Source organism: Stegostoma tigrinum, chromosome 7 (assembly GCF_030684315.1).
Source record: "Stegostoma tigrinum isolate sSteTig4 chromosome 7, sSteTig4.hap1, whole genome shotgun sequence".
Lineage (NCBI taxonomy): Eukaryota > Metazoa > Chordata > Chondrichthyes > Orectolobiformes > Stegostomatidae > Stegostoma > Stegostoma tigrinum.
This window is the reverse complement of record NC_081360.1, coordinates 43950011-43977159: the sequence shown is the minus strand read 5'-3', so window position 1 is coordinate 43977159 and position 27149 is coordinate 43950011. Positions and strand designations below refer to the sequence as shown.

The 27149-nt window shown below is 41.4% G+C and overlaps 1 protein-coding gene across 1 annotated transcript in view; it reads right to left on the bottom strand.

Annotated features, from left to right (window-relative positions):
• ccdc141 (coiled-coil domain containing 141) overlaps positions 1–27149 on the bottom strand; it is a 137038-nt gene that overhangs the window by 87935 nt on the left and 21954 nt on the right. The window contains exons 3-6 of the mRNA XM_048535414.2: positions 9524–9715; positions 9252–9360; positions 5622–5875; positions 2022–2141 (exon numbers count right to left, since the gene is read on the bottom strand). Of these exons, the coding sequence (XP_048391371.1) occupies positions 2022–2141; positions 5622–5875; positions 9252–9360; positions 9524–9715 (675 nt within the window). The remainder of the gene's footprint in view (positions 1–2021; positions 2142–5621; positions 5876–9251; positions 9361–9523; positions 9716–27149) is intronic.

Below are 27149 nucleotides of genomic sequence, written 5' to 3'. Positions count from 1 at the left end.
CTGGAAATTTGAAACTAAAACAGAAATTGATGAAAATACATGGCAGATATGGTAAAATCGGTGGACAGAGAAATGTTTATTCTGTTGCTACTCCTCATCATTACTTTTATGTTAATTCCTCTCTTTTTAAAGGATAACATCCCATTAGCCATCTTGAATATGTGTTGCAGCTGGACTCTACTTTTTGGGACTCATTCACCAGAACAGCAAGGTCCCTCTGCGCCTCAGAATTACGCAGTCAGCCTCCATGTAAGTAACAGTCTCAGGCTGCCAATTATCAGCCAGAATGTGTTAATGGTGGCAAGGATGTGGCTTTGCATTCTACAGGGACATAGTCTTAGTCAAATGAGAACAACAGATTCAGAAAAAGGGAGAAATATTTTCAAAGACGCCAGCAGCCATTAGGCTCATATGGTTATAAAATAGCAAAAGGGCAGAATTAATGGCTCTTGGTTTAAATATTCAGAGTAGTTGGAACAAAATAAACAAATTAATGACACAAATAAGGGTGTGAACTTACAGCTATTGTGGAGATATGGTTACAAGATCAAAGATGAGAACTAAACATTCAGGGCTATGTGACTTGTCAAAAGGACAAGTAGGTAGGGAATGGTAAGGGGGTAGGGCAGTTTAATTTGTACGAGCTGGCATAACAACAAATCATCTTGGATTGGGTGATGCAGAATCTATATGGGTGCAAGTATGAAAAGATGAAGGGAGGAAGTGACTGATGGGAGTGCTCTATAAAGCCTGTAGAACAGAGAATAAATCAGGAGTTAATGAGGGTATGTTAAAAAGGCAGTACATTAACCGGGGTGACTTTAATTCAAGGCTTTTGATATTTCTGCAGTCTGTTTCTTCTATTCATCACAGATATTTTTGAATGGGATACACATTCAAATACAGTCTCTTTCCAGCAATGATTGGACTGTAGTTACTCATAGCAGCTGTAGCTTGTTAAATAGATCTATTGCTATACCGTAATTCTGTGTTTACGTGTGGAGAAACTGCCAGTTCTGCTTCACATCCCTTTCATTTTGACGAAAGTTGGGAGAGGAATAGTTGTCGCTATTGTCTCTGATGCAATGTATTATCTATAGCCTGTTCCCGGGTTCTTTTCTCAGATTATTTTAGTTGTATGCAGCAGCTTTCACAGCTCTGAATATTGCTTGTTTCTTTCTGACAGTGGCTGTACTCTTCCTCCAGTTCCTCAGAACTTAACCTCAGCTCCATTTCTGACACCATGCTCAGAAAGAAGCGGAACAGCCTTTACCATCTCTGTACTGAGGGACTTGCAAAATGGCTACCTCCAGTATAGGAATCTCATGGTAAGGATCACATGACCATGGCAGACCAGGAAGGGCAGTTGTATATGATTGCACCTCAATCCAAATAATACATTGCTTGATTTATCCTGCATTTGTGGAAATGTTTATGTTGAGTGAATAAGCATATAATCTGTGAGCAAATGTACAGATTAAGTTTGAGCAGCATTAAGATAAACTCCATTTCGTGATCAATTCCATTTTGTCCATTACGCAAAAACTACATTGCAAAATAAATCACTTACAAAATGGGAAGGTAAATGTAAAGTCGCCACAGTCTTACCAAACCACAGGGTTGTGCTTTCATTATAGAGAGAGATGAGTGGTGGTGGTTTAACCGGAGGGTCACCACACCTCAGGTGAGGGGAAGAGGTTCAGAATCAGAGCCCTTGATAGTAACCTCGGCTAGTGCAGGAAGTGAAGCCACATTGTTGGCTTCACTGCATTACAAACCAGTCATCCAGCCAACAGAGCTAACCTCACTTACGAATAAATCATATAAGAAACATAACATTTATTAGTAGCTTCTTTCAACAGGATTCTAGAAGCATTGTTCAACTTGAAATTACAAGGACATATATCTGTGACATCGTTTTCACCTCTTTTGCAACTGAGGCTAAAAAGTCATAAAATCTTATCTTCCAGTAACTGTTCTCATCAAAACGATGGTATGGATTGGATCTTATACACACTTACCTGGGCTTTGCACCCAACACGACGGTGCTCCTGAAGTAGCCATTCACTTTCGGTTAGGGATGAACCTAAATTTTCATTCCGTAAATATGTCTCACCATCGTGCTGGAACCATTGCTTCACCTTCATCCAAAACAGAGTAATTATTAAACGTCAGTTGTGAAAGACATAGTACAATGTACAACAACTGAGGGCAGCTATGCTATTTTCATTCTCAGCACTTCTATCAATTCCTAGACATAAGCATACGAGCATTTGAATACCAAACAAAATTAGCAACTTATTGAATTATGTTGTTCCTTTTGCAGATAAATAAATGATTATTAATGGTGAATCATTGGAATAAAAATATTAAGCTTATTCAGCTGGCAGGTGATGTTCAGTATATTAATGCTCCTGATTTCAAAGAGGAAATAATAGAACAAACTGAAAAACTATATCTTATTTGGCATTATTTAAATTTCTGCCTATAACTGTATTTTAGTTAACTTTATAACTTCCTTTCACGATAAGACTACAAGAAGATACAACAATAGGTTTGCTGATAATTGAAAGATGTTAAATTAAAACTGAATAATAGTCATTCTAAATGTATGAAATCTTAAAAATGATGCACTTATTTTCAGTATTTTCTTCGCTACAAACTAAAAATAGATTAGCATATTTAAATTTGTTTTTGAAGCAGTCATAAACTTTGGGAACCGGATTGAAACCAACAAGGTGACTTAATAAAAGTTCTCTCACTGTTGGCAGTTAAAGCCAAATGTGAAACTTTTGGCTCAAAACTTTCAAGGTCTAGAGCATGAATATCTAGATTTAAATCTGTGTTTGCATAAAGTGATATAATCTATCTGAATTATCTATATTTTTAATATCATCTATGTTAAGTTTGAGTTTTTATTTTGTGTTGAGTGACATACAAGTTTTCTTCATGTCTGAAGTTAATACGTATTTCAGTAGCCATGGTGATTTCTTTTAAAAGAGTTTGAAATAGCAATTTTAGCAGATTAAAGGGTTTATGTTAATATTAGGATGCTTCATGTCTTAGAAATGTAAGCAGTTGATTACAAGATCAGTATGAATTTCTAGGCTGAGCTTTTTTTAAGCGTAGAAGAAATACTCATAGATTAGATAGAGATACTAAAGAGTTTTATGTTGTTTTGGGCAGTTCAGTGAAATCACTAGATGGAGACGCTTGCATATAGAGCAGTGCTCCTGAGAAGAAGAGGATATCATAAAATTAGATTTATAGTGCCAAACCAGAAGGGTTGGGATACGCCCCTGAAGAAACTACACGAATTATATGAAGCTGAGTTTAATCTTGGTATTTGGTAGCTCCAGGCAAAGGTTATCAGTGTTCCAGTTAAGAGTTATAGTCACAGTTGCATTAAGCCTATCAAGGTGTTAGGAAAACATTGTACAAGGGTGCATTTGGCTACTGTATTAGGGATGCATTGTTTTGGACATGATAAAGAAAATGTATTGGGATTAATGGGATTATCCTTTTACAGTGTTTAAAAATCTTAAATTAATGTTGAGTAAATATTTTGGTTTATCCATTCTAACTGTCTATCTTTTGGTTAGTAAACTTCTGTTTTAATTTTTAAAACAAAATCTGCAACATTATTGTGTGTTTGTTTCACCAAGAGGCCACACTATTAAAAGCAGAACAAAACAAGATCTATGAAACCAGGTTTCAGTCTGGATTCTGACCTGTCCATAATAAAATGAGCTGGGATCAGATTTGTGAAGATCCTGCAGAAATCCTGATATATGCACATACCCTATAATTTCCTGGGTAGTTTAAACTTCCATTTGGTTGATTTACACAGCCTTGGGCCTTGCACACATGATCCCCTAAACAGCTTCGGGGTCCAAGACTGAGATATGCAGCACTTACAAAAACAAAGTTGCTGGAAAAGCTCAGCAGGTCTGGCAGCATCTGAGAAGGAAAAGGGTCACTGGACCTGAAACGTTAACTCTGTTTTTTTCCTTCACAGATGCTGCCAGACCTGCTGAGCTTTTCTAGCAACTTTGTTTTTGTTCCTGATTCACAGCATCTGCAGTTATTTCTGTTTTTATTTATGCAGGACTTACCTTGAGAATGTTATGTTGTTACTGTTTGGTCTAACTTAGTCATTAGAAAGTGTAACTGAACCAAATACCACAACCACTCATCCATAAGACCATAAGACATAGGAGCAAAAACGAGGCTATTCAGCCCATCTAGTCTTCTCCACCATTCAATCATGACTGATAAGTTCCTCAAACCCATTCTCCCGCTTTCTCCCTGTAAGCCTTGATCCCCTTGGCAATCAAGAACCTATCTATCTCCATTTTAAACATACTCAATGACCTGGCCTCCACAGCCTTCTGCGACAGTGAATTCCATAGACTCACCACTCTCTGGCTGAAGACGTTTCTTCCTATCTCCGTTCTAAAAGGTCTTCCCTTTACTCTAAGGCTGTGCCCTTGGGCCCTAGTCTCTCCGACCAATGGAAACATCTTCCCAACATCCACTCTGTCCAGACCATTCAGTATTCTGTGAGTTTCAATTGGATCTCCCCTCATCCTTCTAAACTCCATCAAGTATAGACCCAGAGTCCTCAAATATTCTTCACATGTTAGGCCTTCAATCCTGGGACAATTCTCATGAACGCTCTCTGAATCCACTTCACAATCACTCACTCACACTCCCTCACTGAATCATTCACTCACCCACGCACATAGCCATCCGTATCACCTCTGCAATCTGAGCAAGCTCCCAACAGAACCCTCTCTTTCACCAATACCCCGTCTCCTACCCTCCAATCTGAAATTAATACTCCTTGAACCCACACACCATGCTTGTCTGACCAACGGCTCTGACTGTTCACTCACTAATTTATTCACTTACTGAAGGACTCATCCAGTTCCTCACTCCTCACCCATTTACCCACCAATTCATTCCTTCACAATCACTCACTCATGACCCCCCCCCCACTGAATCATTCACTCACCCATGCACACAGCCATTCCCTAACAAAATTATTCACAAAAAAACTTGAGACCCTGACAAACCTACCTTAATATGACTGCTAGTAAAAGGGCCATCTCCACTCCTTCTTTCAATCCTGCTAAGCTCGTTGGGCTTACCTTGGAGAAACGACACCATTTCTGCTTCAGTCAGGATTGGAGGTCCCACTATAAAGGGGTAGGTCCACCAGGGCACAGAAAATATTGTGGTCAGTGCCAGTGCACCCAGTATGCTGCTAACCAGAAGATCTAGGTCAATGTTTGTTCTTATCACTCTGACAAGATGTCAAGCCCAGTTCTCACTGAAGTTATGACGGCAGCATTTTAAACAAAAACATTCTCTGGACATGAACATAGATGGGTTTTTTTGCTGGTATTGTGATATCAGCTTGTATTGCATAAAACTGAAGACTATTCTTAGCCACTATCTTTACTTTGACAGTATTATGTATTCTTCAAAAGTAAACGGTCATAGGTAACGTGCTCAACCAAACAGTTTTTCTCTGAGATTATAACGCTATTTCTCCGGTGAATGCCATTATTTCAAAGCCATTATTTTCATGGTAATAACACAGATTTGGTCCGTACCTTATCTACCTGCTGGTCCCATTGATAGATCTGTAAAATTTGCTCCAGGTCCAGCCTTTGACGATACGATTGCTCTTCTAGCTGTCTCCTCCTGTCCTGCAGGAGCTCCATTAGACTTTCAATCTTTACACAGCTGCTGTGAGCCCCATGAGTTAGTTCAGAATGTATTTTCGGCCCAGGGACTTTGAACTCTTTGATTACATTGAGGAGTTCTTGACTTTTGTTGAGAAGGACCATTGAGCTTGTTAAAAGGACTGAAACAAAATCAACTGTTCGGAATTCATTCAAGTTCCACACTTAGTCCAAGACTTAGACCATAAGTATTAGAAGCAGAAGTAGTTCCTTCAGACCAACAAGTTTGCCCTGCCATTCAGTGAGATCATGGTTGATCTGATAGCCCTCAAATCTACTTTCCTATCATTTTCCCATAACTGTAGATTCCCTTATTGTATAAAATCTGTCTCAGCCTTCAATATAATTAATGACCCAGCCTCGATAGCTCTCTGAGATAAATAATTAGACACAATCTCTAAGAGAAGACATTTCTCCTCATTTCTGTTCTAAACATATGATCCCTTACTCTGAGGTTATCCCCTCTGGTCCAATTTTCTCCCACAAGGTGAAACAACCTCTCCACAACTATGCTGTCAAGCTCCCAAAGAACCTTGTCTCTTTCAATAAGGTTGTCTCACATTCTTTTAAATTCTAATGAGTACAAGTCAAATCTCTCCTCAGTTCTTTTCTGGGCTGCTGACAATGTCAGTATATCTTTTCTTAGATAAAAGCAAATCAAAACTGATCACATTATTCCAGGTGTGACATAACTAGCACCTTCTATAGTTTTAGCAAGATTCCCCTATGTTTACACTCCATTCCCTTTGAAGGGTGACATTCCATGTGCCTTCTCTTTTTACTCGCTGAAATTGGAAGCCAGCTTTTTGTGATTAAGCATGAGGACTTCAAAATTCCTCTTTGCTGCAGCTTTCTGCAGGCTTTCTCAGTTTAAATTAGATTTAATTCTCTATTCCTCCTGCCAAAATGGACAAACTCATTTACCCACTTTATTTCCCACTTTCCCAATTTTTGCCCACTTGCTTAACCTATCTATATCTCTCTGCAGACTCACTGCATCATTCTCGTACCTTTTCTTGTATCATCTCCAATTTTTTTCTGGCCCCAGCACTGAGCCCTATGTGACTCTATTAGTCATAGGTTGCTAGCCTGACATAGCTTCCCTCATTCCAAGTCTCTGTTTTCTTTTGGTGGTCAGTCCTCTCTCTCTGCTCATAAAGTGCCTCCAATACAGCATTTTTCTCATTAAGTGTGCATTATTTTACTTTACATCTTCTATTTCCTTTTATCTATACTGTTTGATAACTCCTCAGAGAATTCTAATAAAATTGTCAGGCAGTATTTCCCCTTCATGATGCCATGCTAACTCTGTTTGCTTATAAAGTTTTAAATGCTCTGCAATTGTATCCTTTACTATAAACTCCATCATTTTTTCAATCACAAGATGTCAAGCTAACCGGCTTATAGTTAATTGTTCGTTCTTCATCTCTTCTCCTTTTTGAAAAATATATTTCCTCAGAGAGCATTTTATCTGATGATTGTTTGGAGAAAATGTCAAGCACGTTTTGAGATATTCTACCTTCTCTTAATCAGCATTCCCTCAATTTCTAATATTGCTTATTTCTTGTCTTTCTCTATTCTTTGAAGTAACCTAAATTCAACATTTTGAAAAAAATTCCTCTAAAGTAACTTTCACTTAATAAGCGGGATGATGTAGATGGAATCACATTCTTTATTACCATCAGCCTTTATCTGTAAGTCACTAAAACATTTTTCTATGTTGGAACTGGCATCCACTTACCTTTAACCACCGTCACCACCACTGCACCCCCCACCACCCCAATGCTTAAATGTCAAATGTTAAAAACACTTTAACTGCAACAGAACTAATACATTATATTCAAGTAATAAAATCAATTCTGGGATTGAAACAGTGGATATTTGGTGCTAGGTCCAATAATCTCTTACTATGTAAATCAATCTCTGCTCTCTGTTTGTCACCTTTTTCTCTAGTTCAGTACTAAACTGGCAAGTCACAAATAGGACGCAATCACAGCTAAGGCCTTGCTGCTGGGCTTACTAGCAATCAGAAATTATCAATGGTTATTATATGTAGATACAAAGGCATCAAAATAACTTGGAAAAAATTGACTTCTAATGTATGAACAGACCAAGATGACCATTCAGAAATTCTTACTCAGCCTCCTCAAATTAACTGTTTTGGCCTCAACTGGAATGTTTTATTTTGTTCTAAGCACCATACTATCAGAAAGATGTGAAAGCATTAGAGAGAGTGCAGAAAAGATTAGTTAACAAGTTGCAGGAATAAGCAATTTCAGTTATGTAGATAGACTGTTCAGTTTGTAGGAGATACAGAGTTTTAATAGAGGCATTCAAAATCACGGGCAGCCTAGATAATGTAGATAGGGAGAATAACTTCCCAGTGAAAGGATCAAAAACCAAATGGTATAGGTTTAAGATATTTGGCAAAAGTAGCAAAGGAAAAACAACCAGAACCTTTTCACACAGTAAGTACTAAAGGTCTGGAGTACATTGCCTGAACATGCGCTGCAGGCAGGTTCATTTGAGGCATCAAGAGGGAATCGGCTAATTATCTGAAAAGAAAGAATATACAGTGTTAAAAGGTAAAGTCAAGGGTTTGGCACCCCTCAAAGAGCCAAGCTGACACAATATGTCGATTGGACTCCTGCGCTGCAACAATTCTGAGATTCTGCAAAAAGCAGTTAGCTTCCATCAACTATTTTATTCTCACTTGTTCAATGTTCCTTTACCCGAGAAAGCAGTTATGCTGGCTGCACATTCTATCTACTTGGCAATTATACAGCTGCACGCCACTCACACAAATGCTGCAATCAAATTAAAATGTAATTTGAATTGTAATCTATTGCTAAACTATTGTCTACACCATTGAATCCAGACATGCGTTTATTAATTTTCTCTGCGGGATCAAGTAAATATGAGAGAAAATGTAGGAAGTAGGTTACTGTAGATCACACTATCAGTCAAATCCCAAATGGTTTTGACTCAGTGTTGGCCTGAAGCAAGACTATATTTTTTGAGAAGTTGAACAAATGGCAAGACTAGAAATGGTAAGGCTCAAGGTCACATTTACTTATGTTAGACAAGTTGAAATGGCAAAAACCCAAGGTAAGGTGGAAGTTTTATTGAATAGCTGAAAAACAGCAATAAAGGTGTGCAGTGTAAATTGGGTGTGAAGGTTCCAAATAGACTTGGAATTAAGTGAAGTCAGGACCTCTTCTTCCAGAAGTCTAGTGTCAATTTCTAGTGCTGAATCTGGATTTAAAACTGCAATTACCTTATAACTGTTGGCATGAAATGAAACAATTTGGCACCAGTATCACAGCCGTACTGTAAATATTAACAGGTTTTGTTACTCATCCCTATCTAGGATACTGCCCAAACTAAAAATAACGCAAAGGGCATTGTTTCAGAGAGTCAGGGTAAAAGACTTAAGATAATTTTCTGTTCAAGTTCCCAGTTACAAATACTCATGATACATTTGGCTGAAGTACTTGCCTTTCTTAAGATCCTGATGCTGATGAAGGAGTTGCTTCAAGGAATCCATATCCTCAAATACTTGGGCACTGTTCAGAAATTCTTCAGCTTCATCAATTTTTATAGCAAACTAAAAAATATACATTTCTTAGGAATAGAATCAACTTTGCAACTGCTGTGTTAATTAAAAGACCACACAGCACTATCAAAATTCACTGTAAGATCTTTAATTCCAAGATTAGTTTAAACTGCTGTTGTATTTTGTAATCACTTTTTCTTTGTTAATTACTGACCTCTAAAGCTTGATCAAAGAATTCGGAGGCCATTTTTAAAAGTCTCTTTCGATTTTCAAGCAATTGATTGAGAGTTGTCCAATTAACTCCCAGAGTTCTTCCCATCTCATCATAGAGTTGACTTTGGTTTTTATGGGCCTCTGCTGTTCTGTCAGCTTCAAGCAGCAAATCCCTAACACCACCTTCATGTGTCTGTTAGAGAGACAGAGAGAAAAAAAGGCAAGGAAAAAGTTTTCTATACACAGCAGCTGGCTTTTTTTAAAACAAATTAAGACTGGAATCTCATTAGCAATTCTCATTTTATAATTGGCTAAATATGGAAACAATTTGTGTGTCTTACCTTCTCCCTAACTAGTTCTGCTGTTTGAACGAAAGCTGAACACAAAATAAGAGAAGAGTTGATGATTGGGACAGCTGATTCAGACAGAGCTTCAATCTGTCCACATGACTGGTGATCATCATCAGATAATCCCTGAGCCACGGCTTTACTGCTTGTTTCAACTGTGCTATAATTCACCTTCAAGGGTGATGGGAGAGAGGAGGCAAAAGAGATGAAGAGAAACAAAGTGGAGGGGGGCAGAAGAGCAGGTAGAGTCAGGTTGTAAAGAAATAAAGAGGACAAAAGGAAAGTAGGATGGAGAACGAGAACATGGGCAATGTGGGCACCAACGAAACATGAGAATGATTTAATGGAAAAAGCCTTGAGAATTCAGTGTTGAATCGCCAACATGTATATTGCTGCTGTGAGTAGCTGAAAAAAATGAGAAAGCCCTAAAAGAGACAGAAGTAAAATAACTGAACAAAAAGCTTGCACTAAGAGAGGGAATCTATTATGAATGAACCTGTAGAACTTGTTAATATTTCTGACCAACCTGCTCAGCTGTGTTGACCTCTGCAGCAGGTCATACTTGAACCTGATAGGGACAGCACAACTGTACCAGAGCCCTTCTACTGAAAATTCATTTGCATTCAAAGAAGACCCTAACAACTGAACAATGTTGTCATTTTGTAGCAACAATTACGGTGGTGTTTTTCTCCTCACACCTCTGCGAAGTGTTTTGAGATTATTTTCTGCAATAAAGGTGCACTTTAAATGCAAGACATTGGAATTAGTGGTACATCTTTAACATGTGGAAGGACTAGAGCTAAGGGATGACAGCATACTGAATTAATGTTAAATTATAATATATTGGAATATCTGTGTTCAACCTGTAAGGCTGATTAATATGTTTCGGATCATTTTAAAGTCAGTTTATTGTTCTCTAACAGTATTACCACTTCTGTCCTGGCATAGATATTTAAGAAAGCTTATAGCCAACTGGGCAAGTAAATATATTATGATTAAATTCTGCTAAATCAAGAACAGTAAATAATAAACAATATTATATAAAATGTGTGCAAACTTCACTTCAGCAGGGAATACTTTGGTTCAATATAGAAGAATAATTTGTTCAATGAGGAAGTGTAATGAGGAATTTGCAGTGAAAGACAAGGTATTATTTTGCTATTTAAAAGAAAGTGATATGAGAGAGGAAGTGGGAGGTAATGAAATGGGAGAATTTAGCCCCGGAGACAGAATAAAAATTAATTGTATAAACAAGGTATTGATTAGATTCTGAATCACAGAATCATCAAATCACAGAATCCCTTAAGTGCGGAAAGAGGCCATTTGGCCCACCAAGTCTGCATCGACCCTCTGATGAGCGTCCCAGCCAGACCCAGTCCGTAACCTCACAATAACCATGGCTAAACTACTTAAAATGCACATCCCTGGACAGAATGCAGCAATTTTTGCTATGGCCAATATACATACCCTGCACATCTTTGACACATGAACAAATAGATTTATTTAGATCATCAGTGTAGCTAAAACCTGCCGTTTACAACTCCTTTGCCATGGAGTGATTTCAGAGCACTTCTTACAATGTGGTCCATAAAACTTTGACTTTTTCAATGCTGTATGTGTTGCTTTAGTTCCATAATGGCATTTCCTGCACACACAAATACATTTGGCACCAGCTATCATTTTTGTGATGGCGCAGGGACAAGGAACATCTGATGGAGGAATCAGGATAGACAAATCACACTGAAAATTCTCAGTACATTTCTGATTTTTCATTTCAGATTTCCAGCATCTGCAATATTCTGCTTTTATATCCTTTGCCATATCTGAAATCAAAAAGTTATCCATTGGAAAGCCTGTATGAATGAAGACGATATCAAATTTGTAAAGAATGCTTTTGGTGTAAATGAAGACTATTCTTTCAACTGTTCACAGCTGCCTCCCTGGTAATAAAATGTGAGGCTGGATGAACACAGCAGGCCCAGCAGCATCTCAGCAGCACAAAAGCTGACGTTTCGGGCCTAGACCCTTCATCAGAGAGGGGGATGGGGTGAGGGTTCTGGAATAAATAGGGAGAGAGGGGGAGGCGGACCGAAGATGGAGAGAAAAGAAGATAGGTGGAGAGGAGAGTATAGGTGGGGAGGTAGGGAGGGGATAGGTCAGTCCAGGGAAGATGGACAGGTCAAGGAGGTGGGATGAGGTTAGTAGGTAGGAGATGGAGGTGCGGCTTGGGGTGGGAGGAAGGGATGGGTGAGAGGAAGAACAGGTTAGGGAGGCAAGACAGGTTGGGCTGGTTTTGGGATGCAGTGGGTGGAGGGGAAGAGCTGGGCTGGTTGTGTGGTGCAGTGGGGGGAGGGGACGAACTGGGCTGGTTTTGGGATGCAGTGGGGGAAGGGGAGATTTTGAAGCTGGTGAAGTCCACATTGATACCATTGGGCTGCAGGGTTCCCAAGCAGAATATGAGTTGCTGTTCCTGCAACCTTCGGGTGGCATTCTTGTGGCACTGCAGGAGGCCCATGATGGACATGTCATCTAAAGAATGGGAGGGGGAGTGGAACTGGTTTGCAACAGGGAGGTGCAGTTGTTTATTGCGAACCGAGCGGAGGTGTTCTGCAAAGTGGTCCACAAGCCTTCGCTTGGTTTCCCCAATGTAGAGGAAGCCACACCGGGTACAATGGATGCAGTATACCATATTGACAGATGTGCAGGTGAACCGCTGCTTAATATGGAAAATCATCTTGGGGCCTGGGATAGGGGTGAGGGAGGAAGTGTGGGGGCAAGTGTAGCATTTCCTGTGGTTGCAGGGGAAGGTGCCGGGTGTGGTGGGGTTGGAGGGCAGTGTGGAGCGAACATGGGAGTCACGGAGAGAGTGTTCTCTCCGGAAAGCAGACAAGGGTGGGGATGGAAAAATGTCTTGGGTGGTGGGGTCGGATTGTAGATGGCGGAAGTGTCGGAGGATGATGCGTTGTATCCGGAGGTTGGTGGGGTGGTGTGTGAGAACGAGGGGGATCCTCTTTGGGCGGTTGTGGCGGGGGCGGGGTGTGAGGGATGTGTTGCGGGAAATGCAGGAGACGCGGTCAAGGGCGTTCTCGACCACTGTGGGGGGAAAGTTGCGGTCTTTGAAGAACTTGGACATCTGGGATGTGCGGGAGTGGAATGCCTCATCGTGGGAGCAGATGCAGCGGAGGTGGAGGAATTGGGAATAGGGGATGGAGTTTTTGCAGGAGGGTGGGTGGGGGGAGGTGTATTCTAGGTAGCTGTGGGAGTCAGTGGGCTTGAAATGGACATCAGTTACAAGCTGGTTGCCTGAAATGGAGACTGGGAGGTCCAGGAAGGTGAGGGATGTGCTGGAGATGGCCCAGGTGAATTTGAGGTTGGGGTGGAAGGTGTTGGTGAAGTGGATGAACTGTTCGAGCTCCTCTGGGGAGCAAGAGGCAGCGCCGAAACAGTCATCAATGTAATGGAGGAAGAGCTGGGGTTTGGGGCCTGTGTAGGTGTGGAAGAGGGACTGTTCCACGTAACCTACAAAGAGGCAGGCATAGCTGGGGCCCATGCAGGTGCCCATGGCCACCCCCTTTGTCTGTAGGAAGTGGGAGGAATCGAAAGAGAAGTTGTTGAGCGTGAGGTCGAGTTCAGCTAGGCAGATGAGGGTGTCGGTGGAGGGGGACTGGTTGGGCCTGCGGGACAGTAAGAAGCAGAGGGCCTTGAGGCCATCTGCATGCGGAATACAGGTGTAAAGGGACTGGACGTCCATGGTGAAAATCAGGTGTTGGGGGCCAGGGAATTGGAAGTCCTGGAGGAGGTGGAGGGCGTGGGTGGTGTCACGGACGTAGGTAGGGAGTTCCTGGACCAAAGGGGAGAAAATGGAGTCCAGATAGGTGGAGATGAGTTCGGTGAGGCAGGAACAGGCTGAGACAATGGGTCGACCAGGGCAACCCTGGTATATTTTTTATAAAACGGGAAAACATCTAGCGGAAATTTTCCGACCATGTTTTCCAGAATGGCTCTTGTAACCAATTTGTTCTTCGAATTGCACAGTTGGATATCCATTCCTTTTCCATAACCAATCAAATATTCCAGAATACTTACATTTTAGAAGAAATGGGCAAAATGGAAAAAAGAGGGAGGAGTGATAATAAAGGATGGGATAAAGGCAGAAGGGAAAAAAGAATTTGGCTGAGAAAATTCAGATATAGTATTGGTTTTGGTAGAGCTATATTAATATAATAAAACAAACTCAAGTTAATTCAAAGGAGGATATTAAAGCAAAATCAGAATTAAAATGGAAAAAGGCAATATGAGGGCAAATGATCAATTCATTGATCAAGAGTGGATTTTAAGGAACATCCTAAAGAAAGGAGGAGAGGTAGAGAGGCAGTATAATTTGGGAGGAAATTTCAAAGCTTCGGGAAGCTGAAGGCCTGATGACTATTTGTGAAGTAATTAAAATCAGGAAAAACCAAGAAGCTAGAAATGGATGAGTGCAGCTATCATCATGAGACATACAGATAGGGAGGGGAATGCAGCAATTTTAAAACAAACATGAGATTTTTAAAGTCAAGGAGTTGATTGACTGGGAGCAAAGGTGGAACAGCGAGCACAGAGACGATGGATGAGGTAGAAAAATAGGGATACTGTCACTAGCATAAGAATTCAGAGACCAAAGCTAATGCTCTGGGTTTCAATCCCACTGTGGTAGATGGGAAATTTGAATTCAATTAATAAATTTGGACTTAAAAACTACTTTAATGGAAACCATGAAACCATTGTTGATTTTAATTTTAAAAAAGGTTCATTAATGTCCAAGGAATGTTGACCATCCACAAGTAGACTGGTCTATAAGACCAAAAGACATAGCAGCTGAAGTAGGCCATTTGGCCCATCAAGTCTCCTCCACCATTCAACGAGATCATGGCTGATCTGAAAATCCTCATCTGCACTTTGCTATTGTCCCTGTAACACCTGATTAAAAATCTACCCACCACTGCCGTGAATACGTCTAACAACATCTGAATCTACATCTGAACAGTGTATGAAGAGTTCCACAGATTCACTACCTTCAGAATAAATTACTCCACATCTCTGTTTTAGCTGGGGAACCACTTCCTCTGGAATTATGCCTTCTGGGCCTACAATCTCCAAATCTACCTTGTCAAATCCCATGAGAATTCCATGAAATTTGTCAGGCATTATTTCCCTTTTGTGAAAACATACTGCCTATGTCTGATTACGTTATCAACTTCTGAATGTTACATCATTTATAACAGCCAAAAATTTTCCCAATAAATAACTGGCTAATTGGCATATAATTAACCATTTTTGTCTCCTTCCCTTTTTGAAAAAAAGGTGATACTTTGGCAGTTTTCAAATCCTTGAGCATTTTTCCAGAATCAAAGTATTCTTGGGAAGACTATTACCAGTACATCCATTATCACTGTAGCTACTTCCTATGATAGTCAAGGACACATTCCATCGGGTCTGGCAGATTTATCAACGTTCAGCCCCTTACTTTTTTTTCTTCGTGATTGTTATTCTTCTCATTTCCTCTCCTGCTTTTGCCTGTGGATTATTTAGTACTTTTGGAATGCTATTAGTGTCTCTGATATGAAAATTAATGCAAAGTCTTTATTCAATTTCTCTGCCATTTCCTAGTTCCCCATTATTACTTCCCCAGCCTCATTCTCTAAAGGGCCAAAGTTCACTTTGACAACTCTCTTCCTTTTCATATATTTAAAGAAGGTCTTGTTTTGCAGCTTGATATTACTTGGGAGTTCATCCTCCAAGATTTGTTTTTATTTTGTAGTCATCTTTGTTTTTATTTGAAAAGTGTCCCCAGTTCTTTGGTTTACCACGAATCCTTGTTGTAGTGTACGTTTTGATTTCTTTCAATTCGCTGCTACCCTGGTTGATGATTATTTGCTTAATCCGTTCCTAGAATCCTTCATTCCTCTCTGGGATATATCTTTGCTGTCAGACATGAACTTTTTTCTTAAACAAATAAGCTTCACACAGTCAGGAAGAAGACAACACACTCACACTGAGATCTAGACCAAGTGAATATACAGTTCGGGGAACGTGGAGACAGCGTGGAAATCTGGTACAGAGGGGAAAAGATGCTTTTTGCTTACTTCTTTTGGCTCATTGTTTGTAAGTTTTTTCAAAAGAGGACAAATTGAAGCCCAGGATCAGAGGCCCAGCACCAAATAGTGATATCACAGGTAAACTGTAAGTTCATTGTTTAATGATAGCTCCTATTTTGACTATCTATTATAGGAAACTTTCAGATTGAAGGTAAACAGGGGCAACATTTACAAGATACAAAGTAAAAGACCAGCAAGATTTTTTAAAAAATCAAATGAAGAACTAAGTAAGTAAATTAGAGAGGCAGGGCTGGGCGATGTGTTGTACCTGCATGATATGGGAGCTGGAAGACCCCCATTGTGGTTCATACTCACCATATCTGTGGCAAGTGTCGGTTGCTTGTGGAACTCCAGATCAGAGTTGATGACTGAAGTCTGAGTTTTGGACACGGCAACACATCAGGAAGGGGGAGAGTTACCTGGCCGCTGTCATTCCGGAAGCAGTCACACCACCTTAGTTTAACTACCACAATTTGGTTAGCCTCAGGAAGGTGTGACTACGGGCAGGTGAGCAAGGCAGGTAGAGGGATCCAAGAGGTGGTGCTGAAGGAAGACTCTTCCCTTGAGCTTGTTCAAAAGGATTGAGATTCTTGCTCCCTGTGTGATGAAAGTTGGGGCTGTGGACAGGATGAGCAAACTGACCATAATGAGAAAGGGAGCCATTCAAGAGGGGCAGAAAAGAGAAATGGACTTGGATGTACTATCTTGGACAGTATAGTCAGGGGAAAAGACACTATTGTCTGTCGTCAGTATTAAGAGTCCTATGGGCTATGTTGCCTCCTAGTGCCTGGCTTCAGGGTATCTCATCTGGGCTACACAGGAATTTGGAGGAGAGGGGTAGGATCCAGTTGCTCTGGTCCACATAAGCACCAATGACATAGGTAGAAAGAGGAAAGAGGTTGTGTTGAGAGAATAGGAGCAGCTGGGGCTAAATTAAAAAAAGAACCAAAAAGGCAATCATCTCTGGATTACTACTGGAGCCATGGGCAAATTGACACAGGGTCAACAAGATTCAAAAGTCAAATACACAGCTCAAAGATTGGTGCAAGTGAAATGGGTAAAAATTCATGGGATAATAAAGTGTGGAGCTGGATGAACACAGCAGGCCCAGCAGCATCTCAGGAGCACAAAAGCTGACATTTCGGACCTAGACCCTTCATCAGAAAAGGGGGATGGGGAGAGGATTCTGAAATAAATAGGAAGATAGGGGGAGGCGGACCGAAGATGGAGACAAAAGAAGACAGGTGGAGAGGAGAGTATAGGTGGGGAGGTAGGGAGGGGATAGGTCAGTCCAGGGAAGATGGACAGGTCAAGGAGGTGGGATGAGGTTAGTAGGTAGGAGATGGAGGTGCGGCTTGGGGTGGGAGGAAGGGATGGGTGAGAGGAAGAACAGGTTAGGGAGGCGGGGATGAACTGGGCTGGTTTTGGGATGCAGTGGGGGATGGGAGATCAAGGAGATCCCCGGCCCCAAGATAACTTCCCACATCAAGCAGATGTTCACCTGCACATCTGCCAATGTGGTATACTGCATCCGCTGTACACGGTGTGGCTTCCCCTACATTGGGGAAACCAAGCGGAGGCTTGGGGACCGCTTTGCAGAACACCTCCGCTCGGTTCGCAACAAACAACTGCACCTCCCAGTCGCGAACCATTTCAACTCCCCTCCCATTCCTTAGACAACATGTCCATCCTGGGCCTCCAGCAGTGCCATAATGATGCCACCCGAAGGTTTCAAGAACAGCAACTCATATTCTGCTTGGGAGCCCTGCAGCCCAATTGCATCAATGTGATTTCACCAGCTTCAAAATCTCCCCTCCCCCACTGCATTCCAAAACCAGCCCGGCTCGTCCCCGCCTCCCTAACCTGCGCTTCCTCTCACCTATCCCCTCCTCCCACCTCAAGCCGCACCTCCATTTCCTACCTACTAACCTCAACTCGCCCCCTTGACCTGTCTGTCCTCCCCAGTCTGACCTATCCCCTCCCCACCTCCCCACCTATACTCTCCTCTTCACCTATCTTCTCCTCTATCCATCTTCAGTCTGCCTCCCCCCTCTCCCTATTTATTTCAGAATCCTCTCCCCATCCCCCTTTTCTGATGAAGGGTCTAGACCGGAAACGTCAGCTTTTGTGCTCCTGAGATGCTGCTTGGCCTGCTGTGTTCATCAGCCCCACACTTTTGTTATCTCAGATTCTTCAGCATCTGCAGTTCCCATTATCTCTGATCACAAATTCATAGGATGTTGGCATTAGGAACTGGAGAAGGAGGGAACTGTTCCATTGGGACAGGGTTCACCTGGATCATGCTGGAACCAGAATCCTGGGGAGTTCGGTTGTATGGAAAATTATGAAAAATGTTAAAGGGAAGGGAAGGGTTCAGCAGAGGTTATTAAAGTTTCCAGAACAAGCACCAGGACAGAAAGTACCGAACGGGCCAGGAATCTTACCTCAGATAAGGGGACAGCTATGAGAAGGGAGCAGTCAATGTCAGACTGGGGGTGTTGCCCTTTAATGCCTGCAGTATGCGAAAGAAGGTAAATGAGCTTGTAGCACAGATTGAAATTGGTAGGTATGATGTTGTGGATATCACAGAGACATGGCTCTGAGGGGATGAGGACACATCCTATCAAAAGGATGATAGATTGGTGGGTGGTTGCCTTGATAGTAAGAAACGAAATTAATTTGATAGCAAGAAGTGATATCCAGTCAGAAGGCACGGAATCTGTGCAGGTAGAATTGAGAAGTCGCAAAGGGAAACAAGACCCTGATGGGATTTGTGCAGAGGCCTCCCAGTGGTAGTCAGGATGTGGGGAGGAAGATAAATTAGGAGATAGAAAAGGCATGTAAGAAAGGCACTATTACACAATGATGATGGTCACCAATATGCAGGCGGACTGGGAAAATCAGGTTGTTTGTGAATCTCAAAAAAAGGAATTTGTGGAATCGCTTCAGGATTTTTTTGGAGCAGCCTGTGGTTTAGTTTCTAGTCAAAGATAACTTGTAGGATGTTGACAGTGTGAATTCAATTATTATAACCCTATTGCATATCAAGGACAATGTCTGATCCTCCCTTGTTGGAGAAGGTCATTGCCTGACACTTGTTTGGTACAAGAGAGTCGCTCGCCGGAGCAGTAATTGACCAGGTTGGATTTGTCTGCTCTTTATGCATAGGGCATATCTGAGCAATTTTCCACATAGTTGGATAGATGCAGGTGTTGTAGATGTATTGGAACAATCTGGCTCAGTGCATGGCAAGATCTGAAGCACACGTCTTCACTATTTTTGCCAGAATGTTGTTGGACAGCACAGCCTTCACATATATCAGTGTTTTGACTATTTTCAGAATTCAAGGATGCACAATAAATTCCATCACAGGCCTCCATTTCTACCAGGCATAACTCAGTTACTTACTTTTTTGACGTTTTGAGAAACACAAATTCATTTGTAATGGTTATATTTCGCCTGGAACTATGGACAATTGCTATTTTATTTGTTTTCATTTGTTTGGTCAAGCGTTGCTCAAAAAAGCTTTTATGAATATCTAAACTGGCTTTCACCTCAAGCATTATAAATGTTGATACGGAAACTAATTATTGATGGTTTATTATATACGTGATATACAAATAAGATCCAGTTCTGTACAATGCACATGTTCATTCAGAAATGCTTGCACATTACATTTGTTGTCAAAGCAATCTTTTGGTTTGCATTGTTGCTGCACAGACTGATGCTATCTATGAAGATTTCAGCAATCTAACCACTTTGCAAATTTTCAGCCAGGACCTCAGTTCTTACCTGAAGCATTGGAGGATTAGTGCAGGTATCAACAGAGATGTTTGTTGGAGAAATGACAGAAGAGAAGAGGACATGACTGCCATATGCAGCTAATGAAGACCATAAGTCCTCAGACAGAGAAGCAGAATTGGGCCATTAGGCCCACTGAGCCTGCTCCACCATTCAATCATACCTGACATGTTTCTCAATCCCATTCTCATGCCTTCTCTCTGTACCCTTTGTCCCCTTTCTAATCAATAACCTATCTTTCTCTGTTTTAAACACACTCAGTGACTGAGCCTCCACAGCACTCTGCAGCAATGAGTTCCACAGATTCACCACCCTCTGGATGAAGAAATTTCTCCTCATCTCAGTTCTCGTCTTCCCTTCATTCAGAAGCTGTGGCCCTCAGGTCCTAGTCTCTCCTACTAGTGGAAACATGTTCTCCAAACTCACTCAAGGAAGGTGCAATTCTTTCAGTGTTATTGTGAACCTGTTATTGGGTGAATGTCTTAGGAAGTGAACAGATCAGTGGATAGATGGATGAGTGAGTTGGTGATTTGAATGAATGGATAGTTTTTTTTTGAAAAAGTCATTCATGGGATGTAGACATCACTGGCCAGGCCAGAATTCGTTGCTTGTCTGTAGTTGCTCTTGAGGTAGTGATAGTGGGCAGCAAGTCCCAGAGCAGCGTGCGGGGAGCAGGTCCCGGAGCACATCCCAGGCAGCGACCGGCATGGGGGAGGCAGTTCTGGAACTTACCTTGGAGCAGGTGCGTGCCGGTATGGAACTGACTGGAAACTTGGAATGGAGTGGATCAGCTGTCGGCCTGGGGTCTGGCACAAGCAGCCAGCCCACATGCGGAGGCCCTGCAGTGAGTTGCTGCAATGTAATGTTTATTTGATTTTTTTTACCTGACTGTAATATCAATCCTGTAATGATGTCCTATTTCGAAAGTATTTTTTAAACCGTGTAAAGCAATGCTACTACTTTGTATTCGACTTTTGCATCCACGATTTGAGCCTAGGTACTTGCAGCATTGGGAGGCAGACTTTGTAAAAGCTTTTCACTGCGCTTCTGCACTTCTACATTGGAGTACCCGTGACAATAAAGAATTCCATTCTAGTGAGCTGCCTTCTTGAACTGATGTAGTCCATTTGTTGTAAGTACAGAATCTAAGATTTTGATCCAGTGACACTGAAGGAATGCCAATATATTTCCAAGTCAGGATGGGTGAGTGGCTTGAAAGGAACTCGTGCAGGTGGTACTGTTTCCATGTGTATCGCTACATTTTTCCTTCTAAATGCAGGTGATCGAGATTTTGGAAGGTTCTGTCTAAGGAAATTTCCGGAGATTGTCTTTTTTAAAAATGCACTTGTGGGACATGGGTGTCGCAGGCTGGCTAGTATTGTTGCTAGCTGTCTCTAGTTGAGAAGGTGACAGTGAGCTGTATTCTTGAACTGATGCAGTAGATGTTGTAACAACCCACCCACAATGACCTACACTGCTGCTACTTAGCGTCAGTGATGGAGGGTGTGTGTGTATGTGTGTGTGTGTGTGTGTGTGTGTTTTGGGGTTGGGTTGTTGTTGGGTTTGCTCAGGAGACTAGTAGTCAGGTGGTTGTGGGATTCAAGATAATAAAGTGTGAAGCTGGATGAACACAGCAGGCCAAGCAGCATCTCAGGAGCACAAAAGCTGACGTTTCGGGCCTAGACCCTTCATCAGTTGTGGTGCTCAGTTCAGCCACGCAAGCTGATCACTGAGCCAGACCAGGCATTAAAATGTTTAACATTTCCAGGGTGAATATTCCGCTAGACTCCACAAGTCTGCCCCAGACTTCTAACAAAGGCTTCAGGATCAAAAGATTTTGAAAAGGCTCATAAGTAACACAAATCTGCCAGAAGTTTAAACTTCTCAGGTAAGTTCAGCACCTGTGAAGAGATCCACACGCTTCTCTTAAGTCCAATCCCTGATGCTCCAGAGAATGGAAAATTTGGGCCAGTCTTTTAAACAAATGAGTAAGTTTGCAACAATGAAAACGGAAGTAAAAGTTGATGGTTTAGGTTAGCTGTTTGTATGAGTAATTGTTCTTGCATATGAGCACAGCCAAGGAAAGACAGTGAACCTAAGAGCTTGGCAATTGGGAGTTCAATGAAGGGTGTCTGAAGAAGGTATTTGTTTTCTTTTGCTTTTTGTCCTTCTTGTCCTATATGAACTTGTTCTTGCTCTATTACACAGAAAGAAGCAAGCCATTTGGTTAGTTTTTGGTAATGGGTTAAGGTCGATTCCATTTCAAAAGTTTAAACTAGCAAACAAAGTGGTAGTAATGTTAATAAAATATGACAAAAGAGATAACTAAGTCATTAATTCCAACTCATTAAGGATGGCAGGATAGATAATGCGTCTAGGCTGCAGCAAGTGGGAACTTTAGAAAAGCACTGTCTCCAAGGCAAACATGCCTTCAGTAAGCATTTGTAGCTCAAGTAAGTTTGGCTCAGAATCATTGGGTTGGAACTTGGCCAGCAGACTCTGTGACATGTCAAGGAAGGGGTAAATTACTTGGATGTGTTGAGCTAGGAGGCAGTCAAATCACTTCAGAGAGGGTATTTCGATTTGATCACTGGAGGGTGTGACTGTGAGTGCTACAGGGAAGGAATTCCAGAAGGCAATAGTGTTGGCCTGTGCCATTGTCCAATAGGTTTGAGGTTCTGTCAGTTTGTTTGAATAAGGGTAGGGGCTGAATGTGGAAACTGGCTCTGGTGTCTCGGTAAGGTAATGGTTGAAGTAGAGTGTGCAACAAGGAAAGTTGTAGTAACAGAGAATAGTGCAGAGAGGGGGATTAACACCATTTTTAAGAATCTGGACAGCACTGCTGCCTGTCTGGCGCCAAGGCTTTGGACATTTGCTCAGGGGCGGAGAGGAACTACCAGAGGGAGGGACAGTATCCAATTGTCATGGTCCATATACCAGCTTTCATATATAGAGCAAAGAAGAGGTCCTGAATGGACATGTGAAGATCTAGGCCCTAAATTATAATGCAGAAGCTCACAGGCTATAATATCTGGACTAATACCTGAGCTTCATGCAAATTGACGTAGGGAAACAAAAGCAAGAGAGATGAACGATGGCTGAAAAACTATTAAGGGAGAAGTGGGCTCTGGTTTATGAAGCACAGGCACCATTCCTGTGTAAACTGCAGGCTGCACTATTGGAATCATCTGCACCTGAACTGCAATAGCATAGTATCCTTGCAAATTGCATAACTGGGAAGTAGACAGGTTTTAAACTAAATGATCAAATATGCAAAAATGTAGAGTGGAAAGTAGTAATATGGGCAATGAGTGTAGAAAGGGCATTAGAAAATAACCTAAGAATGCACCACCAAACAAACACATTGTTACAAAGATAACAAAAAAGCAGAACTAAAACCTCTTGAATTTTACTGCAAACAGTTTCAGTGTCATTTCTAGCGAGCTTCAAGGCAACTTTGTCTCTGCAATCCCTACTGAGTCTTTGTTGCACCATCTTCCCAGACTGACCTGATTACCAATGCACAATACCCCGATGGCACCTTGTTGTTGAACCTTGCCTCTCACCACAGGCGGAAGTACTGGTCACTGCCACAAACTCCTGAAACTCCTGTTGCTGGCACTACCTTTAAAACACAGCCATGCACCCAGACAAGTGCTGGCAGTCCACAGCTGGTCAGCATGGTTCCTGTCATTTGCCCCAGACAAAGCGGACAGAGGGAAATATACATTCCTGGTTATCAGCAGGGACCTGGAGATCCTGGTGGAAGGGGTGGTGCTTGGGATCATGGGCCATGGAATGTGCCCTGAGAAGTAGGTGATTGGTGTCCAAGATAGAGAGCCAAAGGAGCAAGTGGTGAACTGGAGTCACTCGGTAACTGCTTTTGCTTCAGGAATTGTCAGCATCTAGTTTCTCTCTGGCAGGGTGGAGAATGAGAAACTGCATATCAATGAGGTGAGAATGAGAATGCTAATGCATGCTAATACATGCAAATAGGCCTCTGACAGTCATTGGTGAGCATCTCATCTCATCGTTCAACACATGGTGGGAAAATGAAAAGTTTTGCTCTCAATGTCAGGAATCTCCTTACTGTCGATCTCATGTGATTGTCACAACATTCTCCCCATTACCCACATCATTCAGGGGCTGGGGAATTTCTGCCCCCTGTAATTAATTGGGTGTAGATTTCACAGCAAGGTGAACAAATTGATACATACACTTAAGTAAGTAAATATGATCTGATAGCCATTATAGAAACATAGCTGTAGGATGACAAGGATTGTGTCCTGAATATTGAGCAGTATCCAACATTCAAGAAGAATAGGAAGCAAAGTAAAGATGGAGGGGTACCACTACTAATCATGGATAACAGCATAATAGGGAAAACTCATTAGTGGGGTTGGTTTGCAATCCCAGACCCTGAATAGGGACCAAAATGCAAGACAAAAATACCATTGGTGTTTCTGAGAAGGATGACAATAATCATGGGTGACTTTAATCTAACATAAACCGGAAAAATCAGACTGGCAGTGGTAATATGGATGAGGAGTTTATAGAATGCTTTTTAAGTAGTTTCTTACAGCAGAATGTCTAGAACTGACTAGATGGCAGGCTATTTTGGGTCTTGGTTTTGAGTAATGTTGATTGATTAATAACCTCAAAGTAAAAGCATCTGTAGATGGTAGCCACCATAATATGACTGAACTTTATACCCAGTTTGAAAGGAAGAAGGGTTCTGAAGAAGGGTCACTGGACCCGAAACATTTACTCTGCCTTCTCCACAGATACTACCAGGCCTGATGAACATTCCTAGCAATTTCTGGTTTTTGTTTCTGATTTCCAGCATCCACATGTTCTTTGGCTTTGTTTTTGAAAGGGAGAAGACTGGGTCTAAGACTAGTACTTATAAGTTAAATAAGGGTGACTACATGAGCATGAAAGCTAAGCTAGCTGAAGTGAACTTAGAACATAGAACACAGAACAGTACAGCACAGTACATCAGCCCACAACATTGTGCTAACCTACTGAGATCAATCTACCCTGCATATCCTGCATTTTACTATCCACCATGTGCCTATCCAAGAGTTGCTTAAAAGTCTCTAAAGTATCTGACTCCACTACCACTGCTGGCAGCGCATTCCACATGCCCACCACTCTGACATCTCCTCTATACCTTCCTCCAATCACCTTAAAATTATGCCCCCTCTTAATTGTCATTTCCACTCTGGGAAAAAGTGTCTCGCGATCCACTCTATCTATGCCTCTCACCGACTTGTATACTAGCTAAGAGATAGATTAATAGAAATGCAGTGACTTACATTGAAGGAAATATTTCAGAACACTCAGAATCAGTATATTCCTACTATGTAGGAATTCTAAAGGCAGGACCCAAGATCATGGCTAACTGAAGATGTTAGGTACAGCATCAAGCTTAAGGAAAAAAATATATATGCATAAATATGAGTACATGATTGGTCAGAAGGTGAAGAAGGGCAAAGAATAACTAAAAGTCTAATTAGGAAGAAGTAGTAGTATGAGAGAAGGCTGGTTACAGAAAGCCTTCTTGTATTTTTTAAAAAAGGAAAAGACAAAGTAAATTGACTGCTGGAGACTTCTCCTACAGAGTAAGAGCAGTGGGTCAATAGTCTTTAATGAGAAAATGGCAGATGACATGGATGAGTATTTTGCCTCTATCTTCACTGTAAAAGATATAAAAAATGTTCCAGTAATACCCATAACTCAAGAGGTGGGAGAGAGGAACTTGGTGAAATCATAACCAATCAATAGGGAAGTGGTACAAATTAAAACTGCTGGCTAACAAAGCTCTCAGTCCGGATGGACTTTATTCTAGAAATAAGGCAGCTAATGAGGTAGTAGATGACTTGGTGTTAATTTTCCAAAATTTCCTAAATTTAGGAAATGTTTCAATCTGATTAGAATATCACAAGTATAACCACTGTATGCAATGAGAGAAAGGCAGAAAATTGGAAACTATAGTCCATTTGGCTCGACATTTGTCATGGGGAAGGATTGAATTGATCAGTAAAACAATTGTATCCACGCAGTGTGGATTAGATAAGGGGATTGATGGCATGCTAACTAAATTTACAGATGACACAAAGAAAAGTAGGAAAGAATGTTACGAAGATAGCATAAGAATGGGGATCCAGACTGATTTAGATAGATGAAGCGGGTGGGCAAAGATCTGGCAGATGGAGTATAAGGTGGAAATACATGTGGTTGTTCTCTTTGGCAGGATGAGTAATAGGGTATTACTTAAATAGAGACAATGCACAATTCCATAGTGCAGAAGAATCTTAGTGTTCTTGGAAGTGAATGGAAGCAAGGTCGTTGAATATTTCTAAGGCTGAGGTAGATTGGCGCTTGAATATAAACAGAAAGTGCAGGAAAATCTCAGCAGGATTGCCAGCATCTTTTGAGAGAAAAACAGAATTAATGTTTTGAGTGAAGAGGGACGACTCTTGTCAAGTGAGGGAATTAATAGCTATTGGCAGGAGATGGGAACAGCAGCTGGTCAGTTGCACTCTCTTCTGAGTCAGAAGTTTGATGGTTCAAACCCTACTTGAAACAAGTACATTATCCCAGTGAGAATTATGTGATACTGAGGGAGTACTGTCCCGTTGAAGGTATCATCTTTGTCTGACAAAATAAACCAATGCCTGGCTGTACACTCAGGCAGACAAAGAAAATTCTATGGATTTACAGACATGCAAGAGAGGAGTTGTCCAGCCATAGTAGCTATAATAGACCATTCAGCCACATGAGCCTGCTCCATCATTTAACAAGATCATGGCTGATCTGTTTGTGTTTTGAATGCCACATTCCCCACCAACATGCTAAAATTATTCAACTTCTCTCTCGTGTCCTGGCCAATATTAAGCCCTTATCCAACATTAATTACGGCAGATTATTAAGTGTATTTAGGATCTTATGCCATTTTCCTACATCACAGCAGTAACCACTTTTCAAAGTTATTTGATTAGCTATCAATCATTTTGATCATCCCGAGGCCTGGATAGGTGTTTGCAATCAATTCACCTTTGTTCTTTCTTTTGGATAGAAAATTGGCTGATGGGAAGAAAAGAATTTGAATAAATGGGTGTTTCTTATGTCAGATAAGGATTGAAAATGCTAAATCCCAAGGTCAACGGGAATTATTTTGTTGTCAGTACACAGAAATGATTTGCACTTGCGTTAATGGAGGACAATGAAGTGGCACTGAGGATGCAGATGAATGAAAGGACTGAAACACTGAAGCACATAATGGTCCAGATTTTGCAGCGAGTGGCAAGCCAAAGATGCTTACCACTAACCTCAAGTA